This window comes from Solea solea, chromosome 1 (genome assembly GCF_958295425.1).
Source record: "Solea solea chromosome 1, fSolSol10.1, whole genome shotgun sequence".
Lineage (NCBI taxonomy): Eukaryota > Metazoa > Chordata > Actinopteri > Pleuronectiformes > Soleidae > Solea > Solea solea.
Window position 1 is genome coordinate 18,442,523 of NC_081134.1, and position 12,163 is coordinate 18,454,685.

A 12,163-nucleotide genomic window follows, 5' to 3' on the forward strand; every position below is an offset into this window, starting at 1 on the left:
AGAAAAGCTTTTAGTAGGAGGAAAAAGATTAGATTGTGTACGTGTGTGGTAACACGATACCCCTCTGACTTTCACAACTGACATGACTGCCCTCTGGTGGTCATCAGGGCCACTGCACCCACCACAGGTCAGGGTGGCAGCCATTTTACTCTCAGAGGCTTGTGGAGCCTGGTCCTCTGCAGACAAACCATCATCATCATCATAGTCATCATCATCACAGGCACAGATTTGTATCTTTGAGAGGCCCAGTCTCAGTGTGAGTGGACAACAAAGCACGAGGGAGGTGAGACATGAAAGACGGGCTTAAAGTTCACGTTTGTTCCTTATCTCAGGTCATAACAAGTCACAACTTTATCCACACACATGAAACAAAACTTTCCTTTACGATATTTTTTCTTCTTTCTCTTTTCATTCTTGGAAAGTTGTCCGAAAGCATGCATGCCTTCGTTACATGAGACCCTCAAAAATGCCTCTAAAGGCTGATATTCTTATCATAAGTACACGTTTTGATTTGTTTTAGTAGTTATTCTTGGAAAGTGAGGCGACAAGAGATGACCCCTAGAGGGAGAAGATACAAAATAGACAGTTACATTAAAAAAAACCCACTGATTTTAGATATTGTTTACATGTATAATTGATTTTCAAAATAAACAGGGAGACACTGGGGAGGTAAAAACGGGATTTTGAAATTGCCTAATTTTTACGAATTACTGTACGTCCCAAGCACTGGAAGTTTCTAGTCCACTTAGTTTAGTCCAAACCAGCCTAGTCCCAGAGGAAAAAAAAGACACTTTTCTTGCAGTGTTGTTTTAGTTAAACTGGCTCTAATTAGCATTTTGCCCAAACTGGATTTTAACAAAGAGATTAAAAATCAAGCAAATATGAAGCCGTAACTTCAAAAAAAAGGGGGGCAAAATAAAACAACATACCTGATAATCATATTTAGTTCGTCTTGTTGGGTTAATTTTTCATGTACAAGTCACAGCTAAGCTTTTTTTCTTTCTTTTTTTGGCTCTGCTTTGAAATTCTCCACAAAGCCGCGTGACAAAGCCTGTGTGAGCTGACGCTTCAGGTGTGAAAGAAGCGTTTCTGTTTCCTGCAAAATACCCGTCGTGCTAAACGGCTGCTGGCCTTCACCTGCGAGCTCAGCGATCTTTTCCTGTGACATTCTGCAAGTCTGACATCTTGCCTTGTTGCATATTTTCATCTCTAATCTACTTTACTTTGTCTTAATAATCTTCTTTTCTGCACCAAACCCCATAGAGAAAATCAGCGGCACACAGGAGCTGTTGATCCACCGCTGCCTCTATCAGTGGGTTTAAATGTGTTATTTTCTTATTTTAGTGTTGGAAATCCTTCATTTTAATTAAAATGTGACACAACTGAGTGACAGAAACTTAGCAACCAAGGCTGCAATGAACCAGCAACCACAAGTAAAAATGCCAATTTACTTCATGGAGTTTAGTGTGGGAGAGGGAGGGGTTTACAAACTTCTGTTTTCAGTCAGAAAAGGCTACGAAACATTTTCTTAAGACACTGTAGTCTTTATTTATATGTTAAAAAAATAGTAATTATATTCTATCAGGCAGTTTAACCAGTTATTTGGCCCTTGTATATGAAAATTCAGCTTATACTGTGATGTCATTGGCTCAAAATTCCCTTTTAATTACTTTGCAGTCCAGTTACAAACACTCTGAGGCTATGTCAGTCCAAAAATAAATTTAATTTACCCAAACATTTTTCTCTTCAGTTTTAGCTCTGAAAAAAACAAACAATTCTACACCAAATGTGGATTATTATTTCCCCCAATATCCGTGTTTCCCACAATGCATCACAAACTCTGCTTTACAAATAATGTCAACTCAAGTAGAAACAAGGCAAGGAATCTCTGAGAATCAATAGTTCTGCACTTTCCCTTTGACGCTGCATCACGAGAACCAGCAGCACGTCGTCTCCACAGTCGGACTCTTTGAAGCCGCGACTTTATCCTCACCTCCTCCTCGTCAAAGGCAACAGTCTCTGCCTCTCCTCCTCCTGCCTCCTCGCGACCCTCTTCATCTTGTAATCCCACTTGGGTATCTGGAGGTGGTTGCTGTTCCTGCTCCGCCTCAGTTTCTCTGGCACAAAGACCGGCACCGGGGCTTTGCAGAGCCTCACTTTTGGCACCACCATGCCGGGCCGCACGCTGCTCCTCCTCAGCATGCTCAGCGGCAGGAGACTGGCCCTTCTGAACGCCATCGTCGACGCCACCGCAAAGTCGCTGAGCAGCTGAGGCTGCAGGCTGGCCCTGCGATCCCGAACCTTGGGGATCAGGAGGACCCGCGAGTTCTGGAAGAACATCTTGTAGTGGTTGAGTCGGTCGGGGCCCAGGTGCTTCAGCTCAGCCAGACGCTGCCTCCTCAGGATCTCCTGCACGGCGTAGCGGCGCTTCCCGATGCACGGTGGGCTGCCCGGACACACGGTCCTGCAAGCGGTGGCGATGAACGGGCTGGAGATGCAGGTGGTGACCTGGACCATGTGGTCGAAGACGCCGTCGTCCACCGGGTTCACCTTGTTGTTGATGTAGAATGTGTAAGGGCAGCAGGACAGAGAGGTGGCCACACGCCTCCAGCAGGACTTTGGTTCTTGGGCCTGGTCCACCAGCTCCTGTAAAAGAATATCATACCAGTGTAGTTTAAAAGTATATGGATTGCAGTAACTGTAACCTTTTATGTATATTATATAAAACCTGAATGTACTGACCTCTAACATGGGCCACTCCAAGGAGAAGGCGTCGCAGAACTGCTCGGCACATGGTCTCAACATCAGCCGGTTCATTAAGTTGGCTGTTTCGTAGCGACCAGTGAAGAGAGCCCACTCCCTGGGGGTCAGACTGCGGCCAAGGTCCCGCGCCTGAATATCGGCCCCTGGAAACATTCATGGGCAAAGTGGAAGAGAGGACTGTGAGGACATCTGTGAGGACATCTGATTCAAAACATCACAGGTGTTTAAGCCTCATCAAGTCATAAAATTATGATGTGGAATTTGACTCCTGAACTGTGCAGTTGTTCTCTTTATGGGCGTTTAGAGCAGTCATTGTCAAAGTACTGGGGAGAGTTGATATGGGTCGCCAAATAAACATGGAGATTTTCCTCCCCCCGACGTTTAATGAAGATTTACAGAAGGTCTACAGAAGGTTATTTCTTTCAAATAAAAGTATGTATTACAGAAATGGCAGCAAAAGTAGTCAGGAAATATTGGATCTAATAAATGGATCTTGATATACAATGTTAGGGAAACACAGATTTATGTAAATGTCTTGTTTAGTTTCCACTAACGGTGGTGATGCATTGTTTTGTGTTTACATGGTTTGAGGTTGTGTTTGTTATTTGCTTTGAGTTCTTTTGTTTGTGGTTTTCTCAGTTTTTTTCCTTGTGTCTTGTCCTGACGCTATTTGTGGGCCATGAAGGACCAGGCCCGCCCACACATGCCCTCCCCACAGGTGAGGGGGGCAGGTACTTCAAAGGTGGGTGTGGCTACAGGCAGCGGGTGTGACCACACAGAAAAACATGATCGGTCAGCAAAAATTAATGAATGAAAACAAATCAGTGTCACATGAAAAGGGTTTGTGTAAAGGTTAGGCCACTGGTAAGGCCGCATTACAAAAACAAAAAAAAGTTATTTTAATAACATCTCCTGTAAAATTAACAAGTTGTGCTGCTATTGTATGAAAAAAAAGTCTTATGTAGTTCTTTAATTTAAACAAAATTTAACAAAAACGTTATATATATATCCTCTTTAATTAGTGGTTGTTTTAATAGGTAGACTTGAGGGAATTCAACGTGGCTTTAAATGTCACCCCCTCGACCTGTGTTTGTGTAAATCTGCACTGTTCAGTAAGATGAGACTTCTGTGTGTCTTTGTTAATGACTTATCCTTGAGGTCAGTGAATGCATCATGATGGTCGGGCCTTGTGATTGGTGAGTAAATTAAGAGAACACCTGAGTGTTTCCTGACAGTCTTTTTTTGAGTACAACAGGCTGTAGCAGCCGGAGCTAACGGCTAACAGCTACTTACCTCTGCTTTTATCTACTCATACAAGCTTTTCTTGGGTCTGAAATATAGACATATGAGGCTCTTTTTATATCATTGACGTCTTCTGGAGGGAAAACTTAGTGGATAAAGTGCAAATGAAGCCTCTAGTGCAGCTAACAAGGACTTAAGTGTTTGAATGTGATTACATCAGGCTAACTAACACTGGTGGAGAAACATCTGTGGTGAGTACACATGGTTTATTAATCTGTTTATGTTGCACCCGCCGTGGTGTAAGTGACGGTTGACTGTGATTTATTCCAGAGTGAAATAATAATGTGTTATTTAATCGTAGGAAGTTAATTAAAGGTTTATTTTCTAGTTCTTCCTCATGTTTACCATGACTGGGAGTATTTCTGGTGTCTTCCCTCCATTGTGTTTTGAACTGCAATGTTGTATAAAGTACCTAAAAGGGAATACTTGAGTAAAAGTACAAGTATCTCACCAGAAAATGACTTATGGTAGAAGTTGAAGACAAGACACTTTACCTGCTGAATAAATGTGAGAGTGAATGGGTGAATGGCAAAATAGCAGCTTTGAGTGGTCATCAAGATTAGAAAAGCTTGATATCCTGATCTTATTTGGTAGCAACAAAGATAGTTTGGGGAAAAGTATTGTCATAAAAGTACACAATTTAGTTAGGTAAAGTAGTGGAGTAAAAAGTAAAGTTGTTGGAAATATAAATAGCAAAATACAGCTACGTGAATTTTGTACTTTGACTCATCTGTTTCTAATGTGTTCTCCTGGGTTTTGAACCCTTCGTTGTCAGTGACTAAACCTATTTCTGTCCTTAGTTTTGTATTCTCGGATACCTCATTTTTTTGCATTGCTTTGTCGCTCTGTTAAATTTCGATTTTGCCTGCAGTCTCTGCTCAGTTGTAGATCCACGTTAAAGGTCCACTGTATAACATTTAGGAAAGGTTACTGGTGGAAATTGAATGCTTTGATATCGCTTTGATAAAAATAATTGTTAGTTTTTTGTAGCCATATAATAAGCCTCTTTTATGGACTTTAGGCAAGGGCCTTGCTTTACAGTACAGTGGCCGCCATGTTTCTACAGCAGTTTCACATTTTGAAGCAGAAGTTTGTTAAACTGCATTCTGTTTACTTCCTGTGGTGGATAACCTTTGACCAATAACGTCACTACACCATCCAAAGAAGTCTAAAAGGAATAAGCTACTATGTGCTTTCACTCCACCCTGGCTTTCACAGGTCCATTTAAAAAAACTAAAAAAACACACCTTCCTTTCCTGTGAAGCTATAGATAACAGATCTAGCAGATAATGTGGCTAAAACCGCCAAATTAGCATTGTAGAGGACGATGAGGAGAAGTTATCCTAGGGAACTGGACTTGCTTGACTTTCTTGAAGATGTTTCAAATGAGAGGTGAAACATATTCCAGGAAACTCAAGAAAGTTCACTTGCCTATATCTCCACTCGTGAGTTAAGTATTTTTTTTTTTACTACTATATTGAAAACTGTTCTACTGCAAAAAGAGAAACAAGTGAAGTTATAAGTACCGGCTAACAACAGAGCCCTGACGCACTCGGCTCGGCCCTGCATGGCAGCCTTCATCAAAGCTGAGAAGCCGTGACAGTTCCTCCTCTCGATGTCCAGCCCGGGGAAGTAGTTCAGCAAAAAGTAAGAGATGAACACATGACCTACAGACGAGAGGGAAACATGGACATGCAGTATCTCCATCATAGACTGCACTTAAACAAAATGGATGACATCTCATGGTCCTGAAATTATAACTAATGCTTTAAGTCTTCAAGACCATTTTTTTCCCCAGGTTTTACAATTTGCTACCAACTCAATGTGTTTTGGATAACGATGACTTGGATGAATGAGAATCTATAGTCATTCCTGCTTTAAATCATAGAACTTAAATATAAACAATTGTGTTTTGATATAATCCCTTCTAGGGCTGCATGGCAATGTATTGATACATCAATGTCATGACAATGGACAAGATATCACCTTAGTTTTTGGATATTGCCATGTTGTGAAATGGCAAATTCTTAGAAATATGTAATTAAAAGTTTTTGGTTTTTATTTTGGGGCCAGGAAAGGTTTTTCTTTTTATCCTGGCGATGACTCGGCTGCAGCCATGTGGGCTCAGGGACCTGGTCACTGTTTCCCCTCGAGGTGTTGCAGAGAACTCAGTCATGAAATGTGATCAATACTTTTTTTAATGGAGCAGAAAATGAAGAGTAGTCCACAGCTATTCATCACAGGTGGCAGTGAGCCATTTGTCATCGTTAGTACATGAAGGGGCTGAGGCCACTGTGTCTGATACATGTGGCTGCATCACATGTGGTGCTTTTGTACAGTTCTAGCACTGCTCGACTCGGCCCGACTCGGTTTGGTATCAGGCACGTTGTCTTCCAGATGGGGTCACCATAGCACGGCTGCGTGAAACTCCTGTGACATTGTTTTATATGCGACACAAATGAGTGACGAGCAAAGCAGTTGTTTTTGATGTAACTGAATCATTAGAATCAGTTAATTAAAAAGATTTGTTCACAGAATCGTTCAGTACTTCCTGCATGAACGGAGCACAGACTCCTTCAGTCACTGAATCAAAATATGACTGAACGGGCTGTGATTTTGCTCATGATCGCCAGCTGTCGCTAAACACACCAGACTCCTCTGTTGAATGTTGAAATTGTAGACATTTTCTTTGCTAAATGTTGGAGATTAACGCATGTTTTCAGGATTTTTAAGTGATCTACAGTTCTGCATTGTTCAGTTTGATTATTGTATCCAACATCACACTCATGACTCTTCCAGTGACGACACTCTCTGACCAATCAGTGGCTGGCAGTCTGTTGACGTCACATTTTAGTATCAGCTCAGCTCACGTGGAACATTGTCAGTACCAGATACTATCACTGATGGAAAAGCAAAAAAACTTGAGTGGAGTCGAGCTTAGTCGTGCTAGAACTGTATTTGAACTGAAACTATACATGTGTTGGTATCAGCGTGAGCCTAAACAAAGCGTAATCCCTAACCTCAACCATAACCACTTAATGCCTAACCACAATTTAAAGATTATCCCTAAACTCAAATCAGTTCCTCAGAAATGACGTTCTGCCTCATTAGGACCAGGTTTTAGTCTCCATGAGGACATCCAGTCCTGACAGGGTCAGATAAGGTTTTACCTGCTTGTGCTGCCATAATGAGCGCAGTGTTCCCCTCATTATCCTGCCAGTTGACGTCCAGATATGGGCACTGAGAGAGGGCCATGACCACATCCACGTAGCCATGGTAACACGCCACAATCAGACCAGACTGGAAAGAAAAAGAAAAGCGAGAGTGTTTTTTTGTGTCTGCTATTGATTTTTTTGCCTCCTAAAATAAAATACACACCAGTATGTTTTCTCCTGGACACAGTGAAGCTCGTCACATATATTTTTTCCACACAGAGAAAAATCATAACTGGGATTCTCATAACAACAACAAATAATGCTTGTCAATCATCCTGCCAGCACACAGGTAAAGGGAAGCCACTCACAGATAGTGGAATAGACTGTAAACACAGCCCAGTCATGGACTTCTAGCTGTAAACTGTCAGAATATGCAGTGGTTTATTGGCTCTTGTTTTAAAATGATAGTTGGCAGCAAAATGATGGGAAAATTATATTCCAGTAAAGCTTTCTGTGAGTATTTTAGTGCCAAATGCATGGTGATGTGTTGATTGCAGTTCGCAGTTTGGACACTAGGTGGCACCAGGTATATACAGGTGTAAAGTAGGGCTGAATAAATATCGTAATTCGATTATTTTGACGGGCCACACAGTGGTGTAGTGGTTAGCACTCTCGCTTGCAGCGAGAAGACCCGGGTTCGACCCCCGGTTGAAACAAGGGCCTTTCTGCATGGAGTTTGCATGCTCCCCCCGTGTGTGCGTGGGTTCTCTCCGGGTTCTCCGGCTTCCTCCCACAGTCCAAAAACATGCAATGTGGGGATTAGGTAAATTGGACACTCTAAATTGACCATAGGAGTGAGTGTGAGAGTGAATGGTTGTTTGTCTCTATCTGTGTGTGGCCCTGCGATGGACTGGCGAACTGTCCAGGGTGTACCCCGCCTATCGCCCAATGTAGCTGAGATTGGCACAGCACCCCCTGCTACCCTCTGGTGGAGGATAAAGCGGTAGATGTTGACTGACTGATTATTTTGACCAGAATTGAGATTGAGATGTGATTTGTGATATCAAAAGGGAACGATCATTTTTACATAATTATTCTAATTTTCATTAGAATAACATATTTTTGATTTTGTTGATTACTGTGTGATATTTGATGGGCTAAATTCTTGTCCCCGCCCACCCCGGCGTTGCTGCTGTATACAGAACGCTCCCTCCGTCAGGTCTGAGAGTTTAGCTAGAAGGAGGACACGGCACATACGACTGTGCTGAACAATCGGCTTGGGCTCAGTGACCGCAGTAAAAGTCTCTGGTCAGTGTCTTAAAGGAGCCTGTTAAAGGCTGAGCTTCTTTCTTGACACACTCACTGGCTTAACCAACTGCTCTGAACCCTCCTTTTAACCTGGCAGAAGCTGCACTGACCACACTCACCGTCATCAGAGTCTGGGTTTTTGAAACGGGAACCCAGGAGAACCCTGTTTAAGATGTCATCTGGGAGAACTTTGTTCTTTTTGTATTATTTATAACAATGAAAATGGCGTAGACTTTGGTGGTTTATTAGTGTAGCAGCCTATTCCTTTCGCTTGTATACTAATATTATTTAATTGAAATTTGTCCATTTACATAGTGTTTTGTGATGTGGGTGTGTGTATGATGAAGGCCCAGCTCTTGTATATAGCACAGGTGCTGCAACCTAGTGGTGTGGCTGACTGGGAAAGCATGAGGTCTTTAGACCTTGTTTATTTTCAGTATATCTTGTAGGGGAATCCCAGGGTACCTCACAATACATGGTCCACGATACCAATAACATCACGATACAACAATTCTGTGATAATCAATATATCGCAGGACAGTCATATAGCGATACATTACAATATCTGTCTAACTGAAGAAAACAAAACGTCTGTGAAAAGTTGATTTCTCTATTTATTTACAACAAAGAAAACAAAGTGCATGAAGTCTATGTATTGAACGTGGATGGGGCATCTCTTAACGTAGCTTTCTCCACCATTATCCCAACGTAAACTCCCTCTTCTTCGGTCAGGTAACTTCCACCAAGGTTTCCCTCATTCCTTTGAGCAGTGCCACCGTGTGGAGACATGAAGTAGCGACGCCCAGCAAGTGAAACTAATTTATTAATTAAAATATCGATATTTGCCCTGGCATATTGATTATCGTATTGCATAAGGAAGGATGCCAATAAATGGACACATTTTTATTTTGGAAGTAAGTCTATCGCTCTCAGTCATCACAAGAGTGAATCACACAAATGGATTAAAACAATAGGATATCCAAGATCACTATATTAAGTTAACAGAAAAAGCCTACAAATGCGTGGAATTCAAACATTTCATTAAAGCCACCTACTCGTCTGTTCCTGTCTGATTCCCTCACTTCATCTTCGGTCACTCCTTGTCTGATCATGATCTTGACAATGATGGAATTGTTGTTGCAACAGGCCTTGAAAAAGGAGATGAACTCGGGACTTGGCGAACGGTACAAGTCGGAGACGACCAAATTGTCTGGGGGGTAGAAGGAGTCGTCGGAGGCGACGCTCCTGGTGTCGGAGTTATCGGACAGGGCCTCAAAATCCAACTCCTCAAACTCTTGGTAGACGTCGTCCTCATCCTCCCAGTAGTTGCGTGTGTAATCGACTTCGGTCGCGCATTGATCGTCCTCGTCCGATACCTTACTCTCATTGCCATCTTTGTCAACTTCAACAATGGACAATGAAGGTGTATTTGTTGCTGTGTTATTGGTCTTAATCTCGTTCTTGTCAAACCCGACTCCTCCAGCGGCTCCATTCTCTCTAACCTGTGAACCATCACCGTGTTCCTCGACTATTAACACCATTTAAAACCTCCTGCACCCCGGCGCAATTTTCTAAATGGCTATGGGGTGCCAGGAGAACTGTAGAAGGATCTAGAATTTATGCTATACAGTCCATCCTACCCAATCATGAATCCTGAGAGAGTCCTTCCTAAAGTTGTTCATTGCCCTTGTCCGGTTGAGGAAACAAGGGTCAGTAAAGGTTACAGGGCAGGAATTGGGTCATTGCCGTTGCTGCCAGTCATCCCTCATGGTTGAATAAAAGTTCAGCTTTCAGTAGATGTTACAATTCCCTAGAACTCCTCAAGGCAATATCACCCAGAAAGGTTTAGCCGTGTGCGAAATTTGGAGTTGTCCGTCAAAAAGTCCCAAGATGATTCTATCAGCGTCACATTTTGTTCGACAAATCCAAATCCATTTTTATGAACTGAAGAGTCTGGGAGTCTTCACGGAGACACCAAAAAGCCTTGCGTTGTATATTCATGGTTATCCAAATATTGATATGTGGCACTGAACTCTTGAATTCTTGAAGCCTTATTAAGAAGTTAAAGATCACATCCAAGTTGTCCCTTTGGAAAGCTGACGAACGGGCAATCGCTTCAGTTGGAAATGGTTAGAGGAACATTGTGCTTCCTTTGTGGTCACCGGCAATGGGATGATAGATACTTTCTTCAGCTGAGGCACCATAATCCATTTAGTGTCTCTCTCTCTCACTCCAACTCTTAGGACGCAATCCCCAAACCTGTGACAAGACAGTTTAAATGCATTTTTGTTGGAATACAAGGAACTGTGAAATTAAATGGTAGAAGTGCAGAGGGAATGTCTGAACTCTTATATCTTTTAGATGTTCTACACAAGCACAGCAGAAGAAAATAAGCACAATGTGTTTCGCTTCTTCCAAAAAAATGGCCGAGAGAGACTAACAAAGAGAAACAGTGATCCAGTTGACACCAACATTCTGTTTGGGAGCCTCATTGTGACAGAGATACACTTGTTCGAGAATTAAAGTCATTAGTACAGTTGGTCAAGTCAGCTCAACCCCCCACCTTCTGCTTTTATCTTCTGCTGCTCTTAACAGTGCCAGATTAAATTGGATTTGTCACTCGTGACCTAATTTGTGTGCAGAGTACAGTGGTAGGAGTGGGGGTCAACCTAAATCAAGTTGATACTCAAGTGGGCAGTGTTTGACTCTGAAGTCACCCAAGTTGTGGTTGTTAAAGTGATGGTGTGAGGGAAATTCATATTGATTTACTGAAGGAGACAGCAGTGGCTGAACAATTCCTCTATGCTGTGATGTAAAATCAATCACTTTCTCTATGGACTTTGGAATGGGGGAGAGAGAGAGAGTTTACAAAGTGTCACAGACTTCAGTTTGAGGAACATGTGGAATGTTCTGGTCTTGGTTTGTAGCTGATCTAGGCTGAATTAATTAAATTGACATCTTGTCTTTTGCATGTTTAATAGCAGTACTGTTATTCCTGCCAATTAACAAAGTAGCTGTAAAGATATTCAGTTTTAATGACATGTAAATGTAACATTTTCACACTTTTGCACATCTGGTGCTTGAATAAAGTTTATACAGTGATTTTCACACTGTGCACATAGAATTCTATGGTGCTGTTAAAATAATAATTTACCAGAGTGAGAGAGCTGGGTCCAAGTTTCGCGACACTTTTTAATTGTTTTTCAGATTAGATTGTTTTGTTACCTTGTGTACTTGTTGAGAGAGTGATAAACTCATTAAAACACAATTCCACAAATAATCTAAAAAAAACAAATGAAGCTGTTTTTGATTACTCAGCTACTCAGAAACTAGAACAATTGACATTTGAACTATACTATAACTAACACTTTGAAAGTATTTGTTAACAAAGGACCTGTGTTATTAAAGTGGTTGATGTCGCGCATGGAAAAAGATGACAAACGGGGTTGGAAAAAGTCAGATTTAGCTCGTTTGCTGCTTCACACTTGCTTCTAATCTGTACTTGGCTTTCCAAACGGTTAAGACGGTGCATTAGCCTGCAGGATAATTGGATTCAGCAGAAATAACCTCTCATCCTGTTTCCTGTAAGCTACGTTTTCCAACAGACTTCCAGACATGATTCCAAATCTGGCTGC

At 41.8% G+C, this 12,163-nt stretch overlaps 1 protein-coding gene across 2 annotated transcripts; it reads right to left on the reverse strand.

The window, feature by feature from the left end:
* Window positions 1–1,523: 1,523 nt before the first annotated feature.
* ankrd33bb (ankyrin repeat domain 33Bb) lies at window positions 1,524–11,028 on the reverse strand. 2 transcript variants are annotated; one of them, XM_058637075.1, is made up of 6 exons: window positions 10,970–11,028; window positions 9,584–10,787; window positions 7,236–7,365; window positions 5,592–5,732; window positions 2,743–2,906; window positions 1,524–2,646 (listed from the first exon to the last, which is right to left on the reverse strand). In XM_058637075.1, the coding sequence occupies exons 2-6, from the start codon at window positions 10,067–10,069 to the stop codon at window positions 1,990–1,992; spliced, it is 1,578 nt and encodes a 525-aa protein (XP_058493058.1). In that variant the 5' UTR covers window positions 10,070–10,787; window positions 10,970–11,028; the 3' UTR covers window positions 1,524–1,989. The 2 variants fall into 2 exon arrangements, with proteins under 2 accessions (XP_058493058.1, XP_058493052.1); XM_058637069.1 differs by having other exon boundaries at window positions 9,584–11,013.
* Between the last annotated feature and the right edge of the window lie 1,135 nt (window positions 11,029–12,163).

What these genes read in the sequence shown, in the direction of transcription:
- ankrd33bb (XM_058637075.1), bottom strand. Translation starts at nt 10,069, where the DNA reads ATGGTGTTAATAGTCGAGGAACACGGTGATGGTTCACAGGTTAGAGAG. An exon ending in AATCAGACAGGAACAGACGA is followed by an intron (nt 7,366 to 9,583) that starts GTAGGTGGCTTT and finishes TTTTCTTTCCAG; the next exon opens with TCTGGTCTGATTGTGGCGTG. An exon ending in TGGAGTGGCCCATGTTAGAG is followed by an intron (nt 2,647 to 2,742) that starts GTCAGTACATTC and finishes ATTCTTTTACAG; the next exon opens with GAGCTGGTGGACCAGGCCCA.